We start from the raw sequence: 24,407 nt of genomic DNA on the forward strand, positions 1-24,407 counted from the left end.
ATCCAGGTCTGAGAGCACAGACTTGGTGCTCTGCCTGGGTGATCTCACTGAGCTGCAGCCGGAGGTGGTCCTCAGCCCAGAGCTGAGGCCGCCTCACTGGGCTGACACAGATGGACTGGTACAGTAGCAACCACATTCTGTAATCCAGAGCCGGAGGAGAGAGAGAGAGAGAAGGCAAAGAAAGCAGCAGAGCAAAGAAGACAGCCATGGAACTTTGGTGCCAAAATGAAATATGTCACAACAACATGCATGCACACACAAATGCACTGATAATAGTAGCTTTAGTGCTGGGAGCTTTCAAAGGTACAAACAACAAGGAGGGGAATAGAAAAGGTCTAGGAATGAAATCTAAAAAAACAAGGAGAATGAAAAGAACAAAAGAAGTGAGAAAATGGAATAGAACATGATGCAGAGAGGGGGAGACCCAGAGAGCTGATACTATAGCTGCAAACTCAGACAAGAGAAAGTGAAAGATAAACAGAGGGAAAATTAGCGAGAGATTGAGGCAATTCAGATGGAAATCAGAGGTAGTCCCTTTTATCATCAGATTCTTTCATCTTCCAAAACACATGTTTGATAATGCATCAGCAAAATGGTGGTGGAGAGGGAAATACGATGTAAATTCTGGACAGTGATTTTGTTTTAGGACAGACTTCTCGCTTGCAGGATCTGTATCCTGTAAGTGGGGTGAAGAGGAGAAGAGAGGAGCTGGACATCGCATTATTCAGCCTGTCAGTCACCGGATATCACCAATGGTTCTTGCAGAGGAGAGCGCATTTCCTATTCATTTCCCCTGCCAAGGTGTTGCCAGTGAATCTGGAGATTCAACCAACCTCATGCCTAATTCTTATAACAACATCTTCTATTTACCACAGGGCAAGGAATCTGGTCTGCCATTCACACCTCCTTCAAGGCAAAGTAAGGTCACCTAAGACTTAATAGGATAGGAGAAAAAGCACAAGTGGGCAGGTGGCCAACAAGCTGTCCAACATCCCCCCCTGCTGCATTGATGATGAACTTTAAGGGCCACACCAGTGTGTTACATCCTAGCTATCCACTTCACAAACCATGCTCTGCTTCAGAAATTCGAATGTATTTTTGGACCGTTCCAGGCTGCCATTGATTTGCATTCATTTCTGTATTTCATGAAAATCAATGAACAGACTCTTGAAATACAAAAAATTGTGCAGACTTATGTTTACTGTGATGGATGATACAATACAAGTGTCAAGAGTCTACTAATTGAGTTTGAAGAAAATCAATGGAAATCAATGGCTGCATGGAACTGTAGGAAAAATAACTGAAAAAGAAAAACTGCAAAGCCGCAAAAATGTACAAAAAAGGTACAAATTAGTTGTACTTAATGTTCCTCTCCAGATATGTTCTCTGCTATGATTAATATTTAGTTTAACATGGTTTTCCCACATAAAAAAAATGATGTCATGGTGTTGACTGATTATTTCAGTCATGATATGTCTTGTATTATATAAAAAACACCATATGGATGTTAACAAGCTTAAGCACTTGATTTTCATCGGAGGGGGTCTTTAAAGAGACAAAACCTGAATTCACAGTGGTATGGTCCTTTAAAGGCTGCTGTCAGGAGAGCATATGAAAGTGCTGAGTTTAGGGGGGAGTCAGCATATAACCATACCCATGTTGCTTTGTAGTCACAATAGGTTTATTTGGATCACTTTACTCATACTGTAAAGCTCTTTCAGCCCAATTTTGGTCACATGTCCTCATCAAAGAGAACTGTAGCTCAGTTCAATCACAGGGGAAACAGAATAAGAATCAATGATATGAAGCAAAGCATTATGAGGGTGGCAAAAGTAAATGAAAAGCTCTGTGTTGACACAGAGTCTCATACTCAGAAGGCAGAACATCGCAAAAGCCACCAAGGGAAACCACACCTGCTGCCTCTGACACATGCTTATTTAGCTATTTCATTATGTGTACTTCACTTTCATAAATGACAGAGAAGGACAACTATGGTAATAGGAACACTTCCCCTGAGAAGGTAGGTACACTGAGTGGGTGTGTTTCCGCACCTGTTACGAAAAAACCCAAAGGAGTAAAAAGTTCAGTTGATGTTGTAAAAAGGTTATTTCCTTTAGCTCGGCCTAAAATAAAGAGCACACAAATCCCATTAGACTTTAGCACCTTGAGGGAAACATTTTTCAACACATTCAGGACAGAGATACATCAACTGTTGTCCCAATTTAGAAGTGCTGAAAGTTTCTTACTTAATAAGGCAGTTCATGGTGAAAGAAAACATCATAATCACATGGCAACAGAGGGATGGTTACACTGTCAATGCTCTCTGACCTCTGACCTTTTTTTTGTTTTGTGTTGCATGCGTATCTTCATCAGTGTGTAGGAATTAGTGAGCTATTTCTGCAGAGCAGCAGCAGCAGCAGCAGCAGCAGCAGCAGCGAGGTTTGTTGTCAGTGCTGTGAGAGGGCAGATTACCACCCATAGGGCTGAAGCTGCTTGCTGCAGCATTTTTGCCATTGCTCAGTGGCGGCTGGAGAGGAATTATTTGCCAGCACGCTGGTTCCCACTGCCTCTGAGCTCCCTGGAACAAATGCTGCAAGCATCAGACAACTGGACACTGGGGTGTGCACATACAGTATGTGTGGGCAGGCTTGTGGGTGCATGTCTAATATGAACATATGTGTATAGCGTGTCTTTGTATCTGTATGCTTTTGGTCATATACATTTACAGTTTACAGTAAGTGTGTGTACTGTGCTAATGCCCAAATCTGTGCAAGAACACTTACAGCTGTGTGTGTGATAGATTTGCCATCTCACATGACACTAACACAAAGAGTGTCATTTTAATGCCTGGCAGCTTAATTCGCAAAACCTTCTTTGCAAAGATGTGTAAAAGGGTTATTCTCTAAAGACACATCACACAGAACAGCACTGCTCAAGTGGTAAAAGCTCTGGACTGAGGACAGAGATTAACAGGGTTTAAGTGCAAGGAAACTACCTGTGTGCAGCCTTGCATGGTGACCCTCAATTTAAATTCTTTTTGTGGCAAAGGACTCACTGCTGTGCTTATGCACTACAGCATTCACTAGTCATCAAATCATGACTGACATTTTTTTTCTTTTAGGTTTCCATCAAAGAGGTTATGTTTTCACATGTATTTGTTTGTTTGTTTGTCAGCAGAATAAAGCCAAAAGTACTGAACCGATTTGTGCCAAACTTGAGGCAGGGATGGGGCATGGTCCTGGGAGGAACACATAAAATTCTGAGGCAGATCCAGATTATTCACTGTGAATTTGAATTTTTTTTCCAATGAAGTCTGGTGTATGTTGTTTGACACTGACCTGATCTGAGTGCCCTTCTAATTGTTTGTGTATTCTGCTTTGATGGCCCCGTTTTCAACCTGAATACAGCTACTTAAAGTTTGTCTTAGTTTTGGTGCAATTCATTTCAAATAAAACTCTGTAATTCATTGTAATTATTGTAATTATCAGCACTTGCTTACTTGCGCATTACTCACATGGAAATAACATTCTCAGAAATCACCTTCACAATTACACGTGTGTCATTTTGGCTGCAGTAGCCTTGACTTTAATGAGTAGAACCACACCATGACACAAAAACAACACAACCAAGGATATTTCCCAGAAAAGATCTGTCACACTACGGGTGTTCAAAACTGAAAAGGTTAATTAGGCTGAATCACCTGTGAAAAGATAGTGGGGAATATAATAATGAACATTAAGCGCATTGAGAGAGACTGCTCTGTCACTGTGAGTCACTGGTTTAAGCTGTCATGAGACACAGCTACCCTCGGCTGAAGCATCCTTTAGCAGAACACTGAATTCCTATCAGCTGTTCTCTAGCTGACCCTGACCTTTAACCAGTGCCCCCCCCCCCCCCTCCTGGGTTGGTAACAGAGTGTCAAAAAAAACATGAAAGCATCACGCAAAACGGACAAACGTGTGCAGGCATGCAAAATAAAAGTTACATGAAATTTTGTCCCATATTTACCTTGTGTTTTTCTTCTGTGGTGACCCTATTCCACTGTGGCCCGGAGGACTTGCATATCGTGCTGTGAGACTGAGGAGAGAGCAGAGATGACAGACAGACTGTTAACACACTCAGACGAGGAATGAGACCAGTGTCTTGCTGGAATTTTCTTAATCCATGCCTTAATGTAATAATGTGAGTGAGAGGAGGTATTCAGATAGAAACAGCGAGAGGAAAACGAAGAGATAAGCAGGGAGAGAAAAGAAGAACCACATGGCACATACTGGAGCACGCCAGCAAACATTTCTTTGATTTTTTCACATGATGGCTCACACATGTTTATTACCACACACGTATGACTAAGCCAGTAACATCCGTTCATAGGGCTGCTGAGATGAAATGGCCCAAAAAACTTTCAGAATCAATTTCGTGGAGGCACCGTTTGAAGAAAGTCCCAAAAAACACACTATACGCAGAGGCAAAGGAAATACCCACAGCACCAGTCACAGTTTATAACCGAACACTCACTGTTAGTCATTCAGAGAGACGGGAATTAAAGCTGGCTGCTGCACTCATGTTTGACAGGAAGTAGTTAAGCTACTTGTAGAGTGCTTTATGAATGAAGAGATGTCTTTAATCATCATAGTACACCCTGTAAACAATGAAAAGTTAAAGACCAGGTGGCAAGGCTGTTTATTCCTCTGTGTAAATGTCCTGTGTGAAGTGTATGACTTGCAAATCATGTGAGTATCACAAACTGAATGAACAGACCCTCTATTGAAAGTTGGCCTCTCTATCATCTAGACATACAGTATATTCTTTTTTTTTTAGCTAGTAGCCTTAAATGCCTTTGGGAAATAATTATTATATATTGCTAAGCAACAACTGAAAACCCACTAAAAACAGTACTATCCTGTATCAGTATCAGTATCAGTACCTGTATCATTTGTATTTCAGCCAATGAGTAAAGAGGAAGGGGATCCTGATGGACATTCAAGCTAACTGCTCCTTAGCTAGTGAAATATTAGCTTTATCACAGAAGTGGCTATTGTTGCTACTTTCTCACTCTGTTTAAAAAGAAAACTAAATTTGAACTCACAAACTGAAGCTAAATAAAGAGTAAGTGTTAAAGTTCAATCAAACTACTGTATATATTGCTGGCAGTGCTAAGGCAGGCTCAGCGAATCTATGCTAACGTTATTAGTTATGTAAATGGATTTAAAGCTTCAAATTTAGCTGCTACTAACACAGATCAACCTACGTTGAAGGCACTTACAGAAATATATAAGTACTTCACTGTGTAATTAAAGAAAATTAAATAAATAAATAAATAAATGATCACAGGAATAATACACAAACTCACCAGAAGGATGAATTTCAAAAGCAGTTTGGTCACAGTAGCCTTAACTAATGTAAGGTAAGTTGTTGGCTAAATTCTATTCCCAACAAATTCTGACTGTTCTTCAGTCCCACAATAATGCTAATAAAGCATTAAATATCTTATACACGCAAAGTCCCCCTGTTTGACTGTCTTGACACATTACAAATAAATACATTTATGGAAAGAAGAATTCCGGCTAATTGTAGACTTTAACTCGTACCTTCAACAGGCTGAACAGAGATAGAAACCTGACTTTTCCTCTCAGTTCCTCTTCAGGACGGAGCCGCAGTAGTTGAAGACGTTCAACAGTAAAACCATCATACAACTGTCCTCTACACTGACCAGAGCTTCAACTGGAGCACAGAGGAAGCAGCATACACTGCAGTCTGTTCAGACGTCCTTCTTTTCTGACAACGGGGGAACAACTTGTTCTCTGTTTTGTGATTGTGGGCTGCTGGTTTGGCGTTGGTGAGTGAAAGTGGACAGAGACAATAAACTACCTATACTGGGTAGCTGAATGACGCACAGCAATCATCGCATCTCATTTTCTGCTTTTAGTGCACACTTGTCAGCTTTGCATAAACAAATGCCAACAACTGCGAAATCAGACTTTTGCATTTGAACAGATTCATGCATTTAGCTGACACCCTGACCAGAGTGAATAAAATGTGAGTTCATCAGCAGAAGAGCAAACAACTCAAGAAACTAAAAGTACCGCTTCGAGTAGAACATTTGAAAATATATGAGTCACTTTATGAAAGGGATTGCATACCTCAGACATACCATCAAGAAACTGACCATGACTTTCATAAAATATATTCCTGATCAATATCATAGCAACCTCTTATTCAAGCATCATTTCCTCTTCAGCAGATGTATAATAAAGGCAGTGCGCTAGTGCTTTGTTCAGAGAAGTCAAACTGTAAACGACAAGGATCTTTTGAGGAGGTGAGCAGAGTTGTAATAAGTACAAGCAACGTATATATATATATATACACTCACACAAGCCTCTCACTATCTATTTCTCTCCCTCTAGCCTCAGTTTGAAACCACCTGTGATGATGACCTTGTAGGTTTCCATGATGCCATGTCATACTAACAAGCTTCAGAGCAGACAGCGGAAAACATGGGGGAGCAAGTTCAGGGCAGTTTCCCATCATAGTGGCAAGCACCTTTGTATCATGTTATTAATGAACTATATTATACATGACATGTCGGTTAATGGTGTCTGGCAACTAAATACGTTCCCCTTAACGTCCCGAAACCCCTCACAACCTGCAGTGCATTTCAGCTCCCGTTAGTGTGTTTTGTGCTCTGTTAAATACCCTAAATGACACTCAGCACACAGAAAAGACAAGCTGAGACAGAGATTAATGGAGCCAGCCGCACTCTAAAATGCTTCTTCAGCATTTTGATGGAAAAAAAAGAAAAAAGGGTCGGGCATAAATGTATGCATCGCATTCCTCTCTAAGTAAAGTTTTTATCCTTTGCTTTGCTTTCTCTGTCTTCTCTCTGTCTTTGTTAGAGAGGGAGTGCAGTGCAAGGTTGTTAGCAAGGAGGAACAAGTGTTATCTTCAAAGTCAGCAAAGGCTGCAGGAGTCTAAGAAAAGTAGTCTAAGTGCAGCTCATGCAGGAGCAAGCCCACGGTTGTATATGACGGTAATGGCATACCGGTGCACAATTTCCCACCACAGGACCCGTCCTGACCCCCTCCCCCTCACCTCCAACTTTACAAAATGCAATGAAACAAGAAAGTAATGGTATAGAGCAGCCAGCCTGGAGTGCCAACCCACTACATTTATGATCTTTCCAATGTGGAAAAAGAGACACCAGAACACACAGAGGGATCCAGGAGCAGGGGAAGGAGATGGGGTGCTGGTGGAGGTGAAAGGGAGGGTGGTGGGGTTGGGGGGGGTGGGTGGGCGGGCAGTGCAGTCTGTCACTTTTGATAGAATACAACATACATCAAAGGCCCCTCCGTTTAATCGACCAGGACAATGTGGCATACACGTGCAAGTGATATTGGATGCCATCACTGTCCTATTAAATGTGAGTAATATCAGGTTAAGCCTGACTGTGGCCACAGCTGAGGTCAGACGCAAACTGATGGGTTTTAGATCCAAAATGGCAGCGCTCAGGAGCTCAGGCCAGTGTGATGACAGCAGGTAATGAGATGCCATTTGACCTTCATGTCCGGGGGGGGGGGGGCTCGCTTCTCAACCCTTCTTCTAGCCTCTGTTTGCGTGAATGCAGACACACACGTGAACGTCACATCTCCATTTGAGCATGTGACACAAATATCGACTGTATACTGTTGTTATATGGTTGAAGCTCTGGCATTCATTTTACACATATACTGTTGTACCAATATATCAACTCCAACCTAAACATCAAAATAGGTAGCTTGTCAGTCAAAACAACCCAAATGAGTGTTCATTGAGCTGCTAGATGACACTTGTCAGCGACTGTTACAAATGTCTGTCACAAAGATGATTCATGTCACCACCTTCTATAGTTACAGTTGGTCGCAGTTAAAGTTAGAGAAAGATCCCGGTCATGGTTAGTAGGAGACAGGATACAAACCGTAGTGTGTTTGTTGTAAAAGGCAGACAATTTGTGCATCTAAACAGTCTCCTTGACTTCTTCCCTAAAAACCTATGCAATACTATTATGATGCTATGTTACTTCCCACATTGCTTGTTAGAGATAACAGTTATTATTTGAATGAATACAAATCTCAGGCCTGAAAATCACAGAAGCCATTTCCAGTGTTTGAACTCATCACCATGACGTCGGTTTTCAGTCTCCAGCAGAAAAGTAAATGTTGCTTCATTGTAAAATGTATTTTTACGAACATGTCTGGAGGAGACAGTTACCAAACAAAACAGGGAAAGAGCATCAGTTCCAAACAGTTCTTCTTAATAGTGGAGCAAAAATACAGAAATACATGCAGCATAAAAGATGGATTTATCTACCGCTCACTGAGCAAGCTGATGGCAAGACTAATAAATGATTGCAACCAAAATCTGTCAGCATATGTTTCCTATGAGAAAGGCCAGAAAAAATAATATCCAAATCTGTTAACAGCTTGTAATAAAAGCTACAACAATAAAAGCACTAATCCTTGATGTATGACGGACCCTGACTCTGAAACAATAAACAGGACAAATTGAACCAAACTATTTACCAGTTCATGATGCCACTAACATTATTCCATCCTCCTCATATCACCATGTGAAAATGATCCCAACTCCGTCCCCTGGACTCGACCACAAAAACACACACTCGCTGCTCAGGCTGAGACTGTACCTAGGAGACGAGTCAGGCTTGGCCAGGCTGTTGGCTCTCCCATAAGGCAAACGGCTCTTCCTGTCGCGAGACACGGCGGTGGGCAGGCGTGAGGAGCGCCAGACCAGGGGGTCAACTTGTTCGCCCCGGGACATGGTGAGTTAAAGAGGGAGGGTATTACTGTGCCCTGCCAGGCCCGGGCCCCCCTGCCTTCTAGAGCTCTGAAAACCTCCTGTGGCTCCGGGCTGTCGCGATCTGTCCAATGGGGAGTCCCCCCCCCCCTGCACACACACGCTCACACACACACACACACACACACTGAGTCGCACACATCCCATTCCCTGTCCCAGAGACACCAGTTAGGCCAGCAGGTGCTGTCTATAGAAAGCTCCCCATACCACAACTGTAGATGTGCAGTAGACCAAATGTGTGAGCGTGTGGGAGCGAGTGGGAGCGTGTGTCTCTGTGTAAATCTGTGAGACAGATAATTTGATCATTTGAAAAGCTTAACATTTTTAATTTAAAACATCCATTCTCCCAGCTTATCTTATATTTTGTGAAGTTACTCAGACATGCTAAATCTTCAGGGTCGACTGGAGCTTACAGGAATTCATCATTGTGGAAAATTAGAATTAGAAAAAAATTTTATGAATAGATTTAATTACATCTCAGTGTTTTGAATAGTGGGTGAAAAGGGAGAGGAGCGTTGCACCAGGAGTCAGGCATGAAGCCTCAAACAAAAGAACATTACAAAACCTTTAATATAGTTTTAAGATGACAATGTACAATCTGAAAAGTGCGCAGAAAGCAAACTTACTCAGTTTCATAAAGATACACCAAGCAAGAGTTTAGGAGCAACCATGTTTGACACATATACAGTATGTAATGTAACACAGTTCTGAAATGCATCAGATCTAAGCAGGCATAAAACATCTACCTTCACATGGATGGCGTGAATGTGTGGGATTCACTGCAGCTCAGAAATCTAAGCTATGGTTGTAAGTGTAACCTGCTTCATCTACAATGCACACAATGCTTTTGGATACGCTGAACTTGATGGATTCAACTATAACTAACGCGTAGGTGGAAAAAGTGGTCTGATGGGGGAGTTGTTGTTCATGTACCTTAATGTTTCCGGGCATTTAACCAATTTGGAACCGGATCTAAAAATGGAACTGGATAATGGAACCAACTCTTGTGTATGTTTCCTGTGTGCAAAAGAAAAGTGTAACACTAAACAAAAAAAAAACAAAACATTATCAATGATTATGAACAGCTCGTTCCAGCTCTTCATTAAAGCTATATCATCTGCACAATGGGTTAAATGTTCATGCCCATTATTACATGTTTTCATGGCTGCATTATTCAATGAAATACAGATACTGTAGATGCATTGTGCATCTTTTATCACAGAATTCAAAATAAAGTGTTACGGCTTTAAATATTTTGTAAGAGTTTTTAATGACACTAAGATGTTAAAGCATTTCAGAATCCCAAATAAGAATTTTAGGCAGATTTTTCCTTTTCGAATATAAAAAGGCCACTGCAATGTGAGCTCTTCCCATAGCAACAAAGAGCATGGGACGCAACACTCAAGAGCAACACATGGTCGCAAATCATCTGTGTCTGACGTTTGACTCACACACTCATGATCAGCTGGCTCATTCCACCTCAAACACACACACGCACACACACTCCAGAGACTGTTAAACCAGGTATGAATGAGTGAATGCTCATTCACATTTAGCCACTTTAAGAGATTTAAACTGACAGTGAGTTGTCATCGTCAGCGACTCTAGCCATCACTGTGGGACAGAGTTTGTGATTGTACTTCACGCAGTATGTGTGATCACGTGAGAGCAACGTTTCCTGATTTCTCTCTCCTGTAGACTCATTAAACCTCTCCAGACTCTCTTGTGCTACAGAGAGAGGCTGAACGGTCCACTCACAGATTAATGGCTTACTTTATCACTGACAGACATGGACTGATTCTCTGACCTCCACTGTGGCCTTAAGCATTCAGATGTGATGAACTTATCAGCCCAGGGCAGAGAGGCATTACTGAGGCTGTGGACAGCGAGGGCAGAGGGTCTATCTGGAAATGAACTGAGAGATTCCTTCATGAATTTAAACGTTCCAGCTCCTTAAATATCTCCCGGACACACCCTTGTATTTGTTTACAGTAGAAAAGAACAGCTTCTGTAATGGCTTCATGAGTGTGTGTGTGTGTGTGTGTGTGTGTGTGTGTGTATTCGTTTGGCATGTTTTTGTAGCTGGACTGATGCAGCGGTGTGTTTTCGAACTTCGCTGTTTGGTGTGTATGTGTGTGAGTGTTCTCCACCTGTTGTGTGGGGTAAGGGTGGGGAGGGGGTACAGGAGGGTGGGAATGGGAGGCAGCTGTGCCCCTAATAACCCTGCCACACACACACACACACACACACACACACACACACACACACACACACACACACACACACACACACACACACACACACATACACATACACGATACACTGACCTCACCGCCACCATTTCCTAACTCGTCCAAACACAGTAAGGCTAAATCTCTCGACAATATCATCTTACTAAGACTGTTCGCTCTCATTGCACCGATTTTACGCACATACACTGGCACAGACACACACACACACACACACACACACACACACACACACACACACACAGACACACACAGCACGGCCGAAACTTGATCCAGTCAGGGGGAATGCTGCTCATGTGTGGCATGTCAGGCCTTCCTTTAGATGCTACTCTAATGGCTGCTCTGTCTATTTACATCACACAGGGACAGAGCTTTGCTTTTACTGCTTAGCTGCCTGTGAGCCAACACTACTGTACAACACACATATTAAGGCAATTCACCATCCCTTACATTGAGTTAAATGTCCAGTACTGTAGCCTATAGTGCGCACATTCAATGACTTTTTATGACTTTTTCCTGACCCAGACAACTGGCGATACTTTGCTTTTCACTATAATGTTATGTTATTTTTTGTTAAGTTGGAGCAGCTACCACTCTCATATCTGTCTGTTACACATGAGGCTAAAGACAGCAACTGGTTAGCTTAGCTTAATTAGCATAAAGACTGGAAGTCGTGGGAAACAGCTAGCCTACCTACCAACCACTAACTTACCAACACCTCTAAAGCTCACTAACTACAATGTTGTGTCACGGTTGTTTAAACAGTACCCAAACGGAGATGTGTTTTCTTTGTTATCAGTGTGAGTTTGCCACTGTTAATGGTTCCTGCTTCAATATCCAGACCGTGGTGCTAGTTGCTTCTGCTGCTTATGCTACGCTAAGATAAGCTAAATGACCTCCTGACACTAACAGCTAGATGTGAGAGTTTTATCTCATCAAACTCTGAGCAAGAAAACAGATTAACCTATTTCCTAAAATGTCAAGGTATTCCTGCGGATTGCATTATCCATTTTTTTCCGCTTTTTTTCTGTCCAGAGGTAAGAAAATCTGCTGACCAGCGCCTCTAAAGCTCACTAATTAACATGTAGTTGAATCTGTACAAAAACTGAAGTGTAACATTGAGGGATTATGTATGTATTTTCAGTAAATTAATAAACTTTAAAGGTGCCTATAGGTGGATTTGTGACCTTCAGACAGAGCCAGGCTCCCTGCCCCCCCCCCCGCTTGCAAATCTTAATCCCAAATTAAGCTAACATCCTGCTAGCTGTAGCTTTACATTTCAAGGACAAATATGTGAGTTGCATCAAACTTATCTCTCTACCAGGGAGTGATTAAGCGTATTTCCTATACAATGTGAGGCAAGGACATAAAAAATGTAATGCGACTTCTCTACCCTTGACTCGTCTCTGTCAAAATGTCCTTATGGAGCTGATGCAGCAAAAGCCCTGTGAGCTTTTAATGAGAAACATCTTCCATGAAGGCTGTTACTCATTCCCACTGCGAGCCGCTCATATCCATCAATTTCCTGTTTACAAAAGCTCTAACTGGACCTAATTAAGCATCCAAAAGCGATAAATCAGTCGACCTCTACTCCAACATGCATCCTAAATCATAATTGGTTCACTAATTCAAACCAGTGACATGAGCTTGCCTCTCTGACCTCTCGGCTACCTCTGCCCCAAATGAGACACAAACCAACACCGAACTACCGTAGCACAACCACATGTAGCTTCTACGGCGTAACATACCTGGACTGCATCTCTTGTGTCTTGTGGCTGCTGGTGGACGGTGCGGTGCTGCTGGTCTGCTGGCTGAGCTCCACCAGGGACTGGTAGTACTGCTGCTGCTGTTGCTGCTGCTGCTTGTAGCGCGACAGGATGAAGAAGAGGCCCAGGATGCTCTTTAGGTTGCCATTCCTGATCTCTGGAGGAACAAAAGAGAGCCCGTCATATGAATTCATCCTGCATTTTTCATTCACTACTACAGCATGTAATGATTTACAACCTGCATCCAGTCTCCAGTCATTTTTTTGGGAATAAAATCTTTTTTTTTTTTTTTTTTGCAGGCGAAAATGCTGCAGAACTTGTTTTTCATTTGTCTCACAATAAAGCAGCTGACTGTGACGCTAAAAAATGAGTATTTTCCAGACCATTTGTTGTGTATTTCAAACACTATAAAGTGAACATGTGTTGACTTTAAAAAAAAGAAATCACTTGAGGATTGAGCTCAAGTGCAGCTGTTCAGCAACAAGCATAAAAGTTTTTATAAGAGTAATTACACCTTAGTGTAGATATTGATATCTTGTATATCATTATGCAGAGTTATAGCCTTAACTCTTAATTGTGTTCCTCACGAAGTCACACTTACTCTGACAAGAACAAACAGTTGTAGATCCAAACTAAAGCATCTGCTCACATACAAGAACAAACACGCAGCTGGGTAATTTAGGAGTGTAGCTCAGCATGTGAACTTGTGGACTGGTGTGTAGCTGGCAGAGGTCTGGTGTAAGGGTAAATCTGAGGCCAAACAGCCAAAAATAATCAACAGAAACTTCATTAACGGTTCTGCTTTTGCCACAAGATGAGGAACTGATAGAGCATGTACAGGTGGTGTTGGTATAGTGGCGGGACACTAAGAGAAGTGACACATTTTATGTAAATGGATTAGATGAAAAGTAAACGATAACAGCTGATTTCACTGTCTACATCACAAACAAAATGAAATAATGTTGGCCTCACACCAAATTTCCAATTTCAAAATAAAATCATGAGAGTTTTGCTCCCGTGATCTCGATCGGTCGGTCTAAGGTGATCGTCTGAGCTTCTTAAGTCAGTCTTTTTTTCTGTACGTTCCGTAAAATCAGACATGTTTAATATTATCATCAGTTTTTAGTCTTCATTCATGCAGACAGTGACGTTCAATGACGCCTTCGCAGGAACCAAACAGGAAGCAGCAAACTGAGCCGACAGTGAGCATGGAGGCGACTCCGAGGAGGTGCAAGAATGCGAGTGGTTTGGTGTGTGGCCGACATTTAATACATAAGAGAGGCAAAGAAAATAATTTCAAAATAAAGCAGGAAATCATAAAGACAAAGTCCAAATACAATCATTTTAGGGTCAAATCGTGACAATTATAGGGTTGAGTTATTAACTTTATGTAAAAAAATTTCCACGAGGAGCATAATGGGAAATAATCTGAAAGGAATCTAGTCTTGACCCTGCAAGATCCCCAGTCTTTACAAAATCTAATAGTATGACACAATGTCTTTAGATGGGAGAGGGTGTCAGACTATATAATAAGAATAAACCAAAATATATAATATTGAAAAATGAACTCAAAGAAAGTAAGAGTGCAGTATGAGAAATGAAGAGATTATAATCATGTATGGGGAATCAGATCTCTAAGAAAGTCCAGCCCTGCAGATGAAGTTACCTTTTAAATACGCTGACAGCGAGAAAGCTCCTAATCAATGAGTCACTTTGTCCTGAGAGTGAATCTCATCCTCAACAGTTCATCAGACAAAACTCAAACAAATGCATCTCTCATAGACTCTGAGGTAGGATTCAGCAGTCACAGAGGAGGGAAAAATTGATCACTGTGGCTAACGCACCCATTTGTGAAATGGACTTTTTATATCAACCCCTCAGTGAGAGCTGGCACACAGAGGCACAGGAAGGATGGCAGCGGCTGACGCAGGGATTTTTACTCCATTTTTCAATCTGGGGAGGCTCTGTTCTCCCCAGCCATCCATGGCCAGGCTGCTTGGAGACTGTGAAAGTTGGAGGAGATTAATCTCGTGGGGGTGTTTTCCATTTTCTAACACCCAGAGGCGGTAATTTATACTGGGCCTTAGAGAGCGTCTGAACAGCAGTGTTTTCTGTTCTTCAGGAAGAGACAATGCTGCAGATTCAGCCGACCACAGAGCTGCTGTGGACTGAAACTTTTTTGGCAACTGTTAAAATTAATAGAAATTACACTGATGAGGAGAAGAGGAAGAAAAATATTTCACTGATCCCAAAAGTGAAGCTGCATCCTAGGTCAGAGTCAGCTACAGAACAGCAGATCTCGGTATTTTACATCCTGGAAACTTTTGCAACATGTAGGTTCGCATCAAGGTTACATTACCAACCAGGCAATTTGGCAGCTGTCCCGTCCTTGCTGTTTAATTGTGTAGAAATGCAATTTCTAGGAGACAGGGTTGAATGATGAGGTCATTTGCAACACATACCTAATTTTACAAATATGTTCATTATCAACTTTTTGTCCTACAAAAACGTCAGAGCGAGTTAGTTGGTTATGAACTGACTGGACTCAGATCTGGAGACTGGGTCAGGCCACTGAAGTTCACTGAACTCACTGTCATGTTCATGTTTGAGACGACTTTTGCTCTAGACGTTTTTGTCAGGAAACCTCGTCATCCGCTGAAAGCAGGAGGACCCTCGCCGCTCTGGAGCAGCGTAGAGGACGAAAAAGAAGAAGTGTTTCTTCTTGGCTCACGCTCAGCGAAAATGTGCTTTTTTGCTTCTGGAGGCCTTTTATGTGGCTGACACGGTTTCATTCAATCTTTTTTTTTTTTTTTTTTTATTTGGAAACTAGTTATTTCATTTCATCAGTCACAGAGGAATTTTGGAGGAGGTGAAGGAAAGGTTCTAGCACAGCTGGGTAACACAAAGAAGAAGACAAATGTGGTGTGAGTACTTAAGGACTATATATTCTGTCTTTACCTGATTAATCAACCAGGCCTGGGTTTAATCCCCAGACAACACATGTCCAGTCAGGGTCTCCTTACAACTGCACAGCTGGTTTTGTCTTTTCTTCTGCTGCTTCTTTGTGTAAGTTTGATTTAATTCCTTTGTTTGACATCCATTTAATTATGAGTCCCCCAATTAAATCATTAAGACATTTTTTGTAGCCAGAAAGGACAGGCGTTACACTACACTTACCCTCGCCCGAGGCCTCACCTTCTGGTCAGAGAACAAGTGGACTAATAAAATCAGATCTATTTAAAACAAAAAGAAAAAAATTCACCCACTGAGATCAAGAAGCAGAGACTTTATTGTGGTGAGCAGGTCATACTGCGGCTTGCCCGCTAGCACTACAACCATGAGGATCCTGTTCCGCTAAGGTCTCAGTTGTGCGCTGGAGAGAACCTTTAATGACCTGCTGTAAGGACCCCTCACTGTAGCCCATTATCAACTGCAGGAAATGTGTGTTTTAGGGCTTTACACCTGCTCTTTAAGCCTGGAAACGGTAGACTGAACTTCCTGTGGATAATTATCACATTTCAGGTCGTAAAACTTTTGCTGCTTTTGATATATTTCTTGTGCCATGGGGTCATACGTGAGTTTGAGTTTGAGTAGAAGGAGTTCCATTGTCTTTATAACAGGTCTCCAGTCTGGCCAGTGGTGTTTTGATACTTGTGCACAGCAGTACTTGCAGCTAAGTGCATGTCCACAATAACAATGCTAACACGCTAATGTTTAGCAGGTAAAATGTTAAGAATATTAGTTTTGTGAGTTAGCATGCTAATATTTTTAATTAGCACGAAACACAAAGTCTGCTGAGGCTGATGGGAATGTTATTAGTTTTGCAGGTATTTCATCATAAACCAAGGTATTAAACAAATACATATAATAAATATAATAATTTGTCCTGATGATGGTGCTAAATAGAAAGTCAAGGGATCACCAGAATAAGGAAAATAGTTCCACAATTTTAACTATAAATGTCAGAGGTGAAGCCAGGGGATCACGAAAGTCAAGAGGATTCATCATCTGGGAGTCATGACAATGCCAATCCCCCCGTTGAGATAGTTCCCTGGATAAGTGAGAATGTTGGCCGGCTGGTGGCAGAAGGTGTAAAGTCAGGGGATGACCAAAGTCATTAGGCTTCATCCTCTGGGGATCATGAATGTATGTAGAAATACCATGGTAACTCTCCCAGTATTTAATACCAAGATATATGGTGTAGATCAAAGTGAAAAGTGTGTTTTTCAATCAAAGCCACACATAGTAACGTTAGGATCTGCCTTGTTTCTGATCAGATTCTGATGATCTGGGTTTTTTCATATTCCTCCGGTCACAAGCCCCTCGGTGTCACCGTGTCACCACTCTGTAGCATTATTTTCTTTTGTTGCATGGAAAAAAAAAAGGCTTTGGACTTGTTTCCATTATAGTTCTATAACCTCCCTTAGCGGAAACGTCTGCGGGGGAACCGACGCTCTTTCAACGAGATGAGTTTTTCCGGAACTCGGGTTTATAGCCACCCACCAGAGAGATGCAAGGGGCCTTCTAGAGAGGTTATTATAATAAGTAAGTTCTAGGTTCCTGTATGCACATCAAAGACTTCGCTTTTTTTTTTTTTTATTATTCCCACGCCTTGTAAAAAGATAATAAAGACTGTGTATGCTAGCCAACAGAATCTGGAAAACCCTGAGTTGATTCAAGACATGAGCGGGAAGACATGGGCGTCTAATTCAACACACTGAGAATAAGGCTGACAAAGGCAGAGAGCCAGTGAGATAAAGATGGACTGAGTGAAGGGGGGTGATGAAACGCAGCAGCAACATCAGTGGACAGAGTAACCCAATAGCCCATATATTTACAGAGCCACTTTGAAATTCCAGGCCTAGTGAGTCACTTTGCTGTTTTTAGTGCTGTAGTTGTGGGGGGGGGGGGGGGGGAGCGGGCAGAATTTAGAGCTGTCGGTCAGTGTGTCAGGGTGACTATTTCTGCTGCTGTAGGGGTCAAGGGCACGCTCACCTCTTTAATGTTTAAAGGGGAGCAGGAACAACATGAGGTCTGGAGGTCCTAAATAACAGCTGGAGACACTTTCTGCTGGAATAACTGAGATGTGCTCGTGTGGAGCCGCATAGAAAACCGCAATAAGAGAGAATGAGTTTGGGTTCTTTCATGTATATACTCACCGTCTATCTAGCACTTCTTTTGAATGCTGTATTGATGTCTTTCTGATTTTATGCTTTCTTTTTTATTTATTTATGTCACTTATTATTTCTATGTTACTATTTTATTATTATTTCATCTCATTTTACATATTTTATTATTATTTCATCTCAGTTTACATGAATGTTTTTAACATGTTTGTATGTTCATGCAGCACATGGACACTTTGCAGATAATGCAGGGATTTTATTTTAAACTAAGACTAAGAGACAAGGGTAAAGGACAACACACCAGCGACTCAGTAGATCTGTGTATAATGTTTCCCATTAGCATCTATATACACATTGTACTACTTCACTGGGTTGACGCTCATCAAAAGCTCCAGAGAAGCAGCAGTTTATTTTTTTTCTTTGCTGTCCAGTGAAAATTATGTATCTCAATTTTGGTTTTCAGACAAACTGAAGGATTAAGTGTTCCTTTGTGGGTTGAGTAAATTCTCCCAACTCTTAAGATAGATAGAGCATTTAAAAGCTCAATGGATTATCAAAAACAAATGCATTGTCACAAAGCTGTAAACAAGGGCTGGTTTGCTTAAGCTCATAAAAGTTTACATGTTGGACAGATGTGGTTTTCACAGGAAAACAAAAATCTGCTCCAGAGATTGAGACTTTCTAGCTATAGCAGCCCGACTATTTCTTAATGTACGGCAGGTCAGGTGTGGGCTACGGGTGTCAAACGGTGCACATGAAATGACGCAAGGCCACACATCCCATCTGGTGGGATTTGCTTGACAGCAGCTCTTTAAACGCAGTGAAAAGAAGTGACGGCAGTCGGATTTATTCCTGAACTTTAAGGGAATCTTGAGCACCTCCTGCTGAGCTCAAATTAAGTGTAAAACATAATCATAACACATAGTTTGGAACTTAACTGTAACTCAAACCTTGGCCTTGTGAGACAATTTTATCTTATCTTTCAATTTGGCAAGTATTCCCTCAGCACAGAGCACTGCTGTAGTCGCGGCTGTCATATAAGCCTTGTACTGTATACCCCGACGGTCGGGAGGCGAATCCCTCTCCGCAGTTTTTATCCTCCCACAATCCACTTTGATGCCCTAATGATTGCCTACACTGCCATAGTGAAAGCTGGAGATGGAGAAACTGTGCACCCCTGCCATGATACCAATGTGGTAAATTCCATTGCTGTGAAGTATAATAGCATGTCTTGGAAATAGGCTTTAACCAGTTTTTTGAAGATATTTGTGAAGAAATGGAAAGCTACCCACGGAAGGTTCGGGTGGTGCTGGAGCCACATTCATTTTCCAGGTCTAGAAATTAGAATTAGCTAAGACAGGGAGATCCCTCTACTGCTGTTCCCCTGATTCAATTAAGAGTTTAATCAGGCTTCAAACCGCACGTTGTTTATTCTGCTTACCTTCTGCTGAGAGCCCTTGTACATTCACTCCTCTGGCGTCCAGGAAACTGAGGCAGGCGTCCACATTTTCGATCTGTTGAGAAGACGGCAGACAGTCAGCACAAAGCACAGACGCTGCAAGAATGTGACGATACTTAACGTTGAATGAGCCTAAATGTCTCGGGGCAGTGGGCTCAGAGCATGGGGACCATCAGTGTTATTACCCATAAAGCACATCATTGTGTGGTCATTACCCCGACCCCCTCTCGCCCCTGGGACCCGGCTGCGTGACATACTGACCGCAGTGTATCGCCACCTACACAACCCGTGGCACACACATGCATTCAAGGAGGGAGGCACCCACCCATGTGTACACACAATGCCTGTGGTAGAAACACAAATCAAGTCCACTGCACACATGCAGACACACACAAGAAGCAAAATGCGGGCGAATGATCATTCTCTCTCTCACAAACACACACACACACACACACACACACACACACACCACAACACACGACACACACACACACACACACCAGTTGACAATACAACAAAAAAAAAAAAATCCACGTTCATTTGCACATGAACACAGGGTGTGTAGGTGAGAGTGGCTCACTGAGGCCTTTTACAACACAGTCAACAACCGTCACCTCTGCAGACTGGTATCGGTTTCACAAAGGCTCCGCGAGGTTGCAGTTATGAGGGGGATTTTTGCATTCCTTGACAGTGGCTCACGGGTGGCTTCATTAGCATGGTGGCGAGCCGCCAGCGCCCCTCAAGAGGTCTTTTATGACAAGGTCGGAGGTCGGAGCGCTCGGCTTCGGCGCAGTGTGCCAAGGCCACACAAAGGGCAGACTGGGCAACTCAGCCGGACGTCCAGCAGGCGATGATGATTCATGAGCTGCAACTCCCCCTGAGTTCTGTGACGCGTCCCCTCTCTCTCTCTTTCTCTCTCTCTCTCTCACTATCTAATGCTCGTTCCCTCAGTGTGCCTGTACGTATTTATTTGAGAGAGGGAGACTTTGTAGAACCAGGATAATGAGTCATATCTGCGCAACACAGCCCGCTTGGATACTTGCTGATTCTTCTCTTACTCCCGCTGAGCTGAACTCTATTGTCCTCAGCGGCTTAATAATATGTATTTCAGTGGCATTTAATTCAAACGGTGAGAATTGGCGCTGCATTAATGGTACAGAGAGCCAGAGAATGTGGGCGATTTCATAAAGTTTCATGAGCATACGTTTTCTGTGCTCGTTACAAGCTGCAACATAAAGTTCCTGAGTGAGATCACAAGCTATTTTATTTTTAACGCTTGCACTGTGGTTTCCAGTCGTTTTTACTCTCACAAGTTTGCTGTATTTAATCTAAAAAGAACCAGATTCAGCTGGAAGATGTGGAGAACCCTTTCACGTTAATATTTTTTATCGCAGCGCCATTTGTCTGACAATATCAGGAATATCTGCTCACTGTCAGCACTAACTTTACTGGCTGCTTGGGTGCTGATACATACATACAGTATACACCCTGATGGAGGCTACAAGCTGAAACAAGTTAGACTCACAGTAAAGTTGTTCTTTAGTGCTGCTGGAGCTACGACCTCTTCACACAACATTAGTCGTAGGCCTTCGTCAAGTAACATCACGTCCCTGGTGTTACCTGGGTGAACTGAAAGGTGGGATGTAACTACTGTATATAGTTAGCCAATACTGTATAAGTTTAGCCAACTGTACTTACACTAAGTACAAGGTACTTTTCTGCAATGTTCTATAATACTTCTGCTCCATTAAATTTCACAAGAAAATATTGTCATTTTTCCTCCACTACATTTTAATGAGAATAATGTTTAAGATACAACAAACAATATATGATCAGCATATAAAATATGATGTTCTGTTACAGATTAAACTGTGTATAAAAGGGCAACATAAACTACATTAAAATGCTTCTAACACATTTATGTATCATAATATGTTTAATAATAATATATCTCTGAAAGGAGCCATAATTCTGATGAGTCATTTTTGCTTTTGATACTTTTTGCCAATAACACCTGTACAGTACCTAAGTTAGTAAGTTTTAAGTGTAAGACCTTCACTTATTACATTCTTGTATTGCTACTTATGGTTTTGAATAATTCTTTCACCACTGCCCTTTATCATAAAGGGTCAGTTCAATTAAAACAAAAACGAAAATCATATTAAAGAGGATATCTGTGAGTATTCTCTGCTGCCAAACATGGTTTCTTGCTGGAAGCAGGTGGTGGTGATTGACGCTTGACAACAGCTTCAGGCCATTGTTGCGTTTACAAGACAAGCGATTATAATACATCCTCTGAGCAGCGCTACGTCTTGAGGGCGGATTGGAGGTTACAGTGACAAGACGGGCTGGGGATAGCTGGTTAGCATGCTAACTTAAGTAGAATAAAAGACGTGATAGCGACAAGAGTTAACATTGGTTTTGTTTTCCACCAGCTGTTGATGAGTAAAGGAATGACGTTTGATGTTTCTCCTAGACTGGTGAGTAAACAGCTGCTAATGCTAACGTTAGCTATGTAGCAATAGCGAAACTTACACATAGCTCCTTTAAACAATAACTGTGTTTCTGTTTGCAGACATACATACAACTACTGTTTCCAAGGTCAACAATGAACTTTTACTCTCAAAGAAGACTGACTACACACGCTCCTTTTTCAGTACAAGCATCCTCTGTTACTGGCCTCTGAGTCAGCTGCGCGGTGGATCGAATCCTTTGCTCAAGGGCACCTCAAAATCAGTCCCAGTCACTTTCTCTCCGCAGACTGAGATGTTTACTCTGGTTGCATCAACAGGGAACCTCGCGGGGCAAGAAGTTACAAACAGAGCTTCCCCCATCTGCCTGACACAACTCAACCTCCTCCCACTCCCCAACTCCACACGCATTCCCACCGAACCCCCTCACATGTGGGCCTCTGTATTCTCTTCCCACATGCCGCACACACAGACTGACACATGTGTGCCCAGGTGCTAGCGTTTTTTGGTTCCCCTCCACATACGCTCTCAGAAGTTTGTATGTGGGGAGACATGTGCGGAGCAGCGTTTGTGAATGTTCAACACCGCAGTATTAATTAGACCGAGCAGCAGGATGATGTGGGACGTGGAGGTTCTAACAGCCTGTAGTCATAGATGATATATAATTAACAATATTTGCATGATAACAAGCTTTTTTTTTTTTTTTTAGCATGGAACAAGTCAGTTACGCAGATTCAGTTCCTGATATTTACATCAAACAGTTTGGAAGGTCTTACTGAAGCATTTTTCATCTGTTCCACAGGCAGCGAGTGTGTTCATGTGTGTGTTTGAAGGCTGGTTTAATGGATGATAAAGACAAAAAGGAGTGAACTCATAAACACACAGTAAATCTCTTTAGTTGGAGACAGATCTCTGCCTCATTTCTAAAGGACGACAGGCATCACCGGTGGAACTCACGCCTTCTTTCTCTGAGCCTTCAAATGACTATCCAAACAGAAATTCTGAGGCTTTTAGACGAAACCGCTGTTTGTTTTTAGTCGGACTTAACTCGAAAATGACGTAAACAAGCGGAATAATGATTGAAGGCGTTGATGACGGATGGGGCATTAATGTTCCGCAGGGTTCTGGCGATGTTTAACTGCTAGTTTGGTGGGTGGTTTGGCTTTGTGGCATCCTGTAACAGCTCCTTGAGAAACCGACATCATTTATTTTTCCGTTGCAGGCTGGCATCAGGCAGATCCACATGAGCCATTAAAAGCAATTTGGAAAAGGGCATTTTGATGAGGAGCACTTCACCCAATCATGAAGCACTTAGAGAAGGAAAAAGGAAGAACATTTCGAGGAGTGACAGGAGGGCACATGTGCGACATGCACTGTGGGAAGGAAACTTGCCACTGAGCTTGGAAGAATTATGAGGGAGAGCTGTTAAGTTTCTGCGATAATCAGTTTCAATTAAACTTTGTTTCATTTACAGAGCCACACTACAAATCAAAATATCACATTCCAGCTGACACAGGCAGCCGAGTGGAGAACAGCTCGTACTGAGACGAGGGTTGCTGAGAATGAAACCGCATTCCCTGGTTCAAACTGTAGTGCTAGACAAAGGGACAAGATTGAGGAGACCAACTGAATGTGTACTTAAAGGTCCCATATTGTATAGAATTTTGGTATAAGATTTCCATGTCTTTTTTAATTATAAAGCAGGTCTAGGTTCTATATTAATACTGTGAAAGTATCAAAGCCTCAGTCCACAGAGAAATGCACACAGCATGTATTCAGAAACTGAGCCTTAAAACCAGCTGTCAGGACTTCTGTAACTTTGTGATGTCACAACAAAGCAGTCACTGCTCTCAGCCATGCACCAAGCCCCGCCCACCTGGACCCACCATCCAACCTTTGCAAGATTTGGTTTCTCAGAGTGTTTACCTGCAATCTGCTATATTTTTTATTGGATCACTCAGAAAACACTCAGCCAATCAAAAGCGAGGCTCAGAGCCTCCTCTCTTCTGATTGGCTCACTGACCTGTTGCCACTAGAGCTCCAGCTCATGTAAAACTATATTGAGATGGTTTTTGGTTCTTAAAACCACAAATATATCTTCTTATGGATCAACACTTCAAATAAAACACAAGGAAAGTGTCAAATATGGAGCTTTAAATGTACAAGTCTTGAAAGATGAAGACTAAAGTTAGTCATTTTAGGCAGAGAAAAAAAAGCTGTGATATCCTCCTGTGATATCCGTTGTGTAGTTTGACATCTGCTGCTTGCAAATATATTAGCAAATTTCAGACCAGGCACCTTGTGACAAACATCAACTGCTATTTACATTGAGGCACTAATTAGTCAATACAACTGCACAACTCTGGGATCAGCAGCTTATGTTACTGTCATAATAATCATGGTGACTGGTCAGTGTGTTGGTACTGGGGTTTTATTATGAATTTCACAATATGATATCAAAACAGATAATGTCTGATTGTGGGTGTTTA

The 24,407-nt window shown here is 42.0% G+C and overlaps 1 protein-coding gene across 1 annotated transcript in view; it reads right to left on the bottom strand.

Annotated features, from left to right (window-relative positions):
- nav3 (neuron navigator 3) overlaps positions 1-24,407 on the bottom strand; it is a 205,652-nt gene that overhangs the window by 98,433 nt on the left and 82,812 nt on the right. The window contains exons 4-6 of the mRNA XM_022749315.1: positions 19,430-19,502; positions 12,845-13,019; positions 4,009-4,077 (exon numbers count right to left, since the gene is read on the bottom strand). Of these exons, the coding sequence (XP_022605036.1) occupies positions 4,009-4,077; positions 12,845-13,019; positions 19,430-19,502 (317 nt within the window). The remainder of the gene's footprint in view (positions 1-4,008; positions 4,078-12,844; positions 13,020-19,429; positions 19,503-24,407) is intronic.

The sequence above is a fragment of the Seriola dumerili genome, unplaced genomic scaffold, assembly GCF_002260705.1.
Source record: "Seriola dumerili isolate Sdu_G_001 unplaced genomic scaffold, Sdu_1.0 BDQW01000138.1, whole genome shotgun sequence".
NCBI lineage: Eukaryota > Metazoa > Chordata > Actinopteri > Carangiformes > Carangidae > Seriola > Seriola dumerili.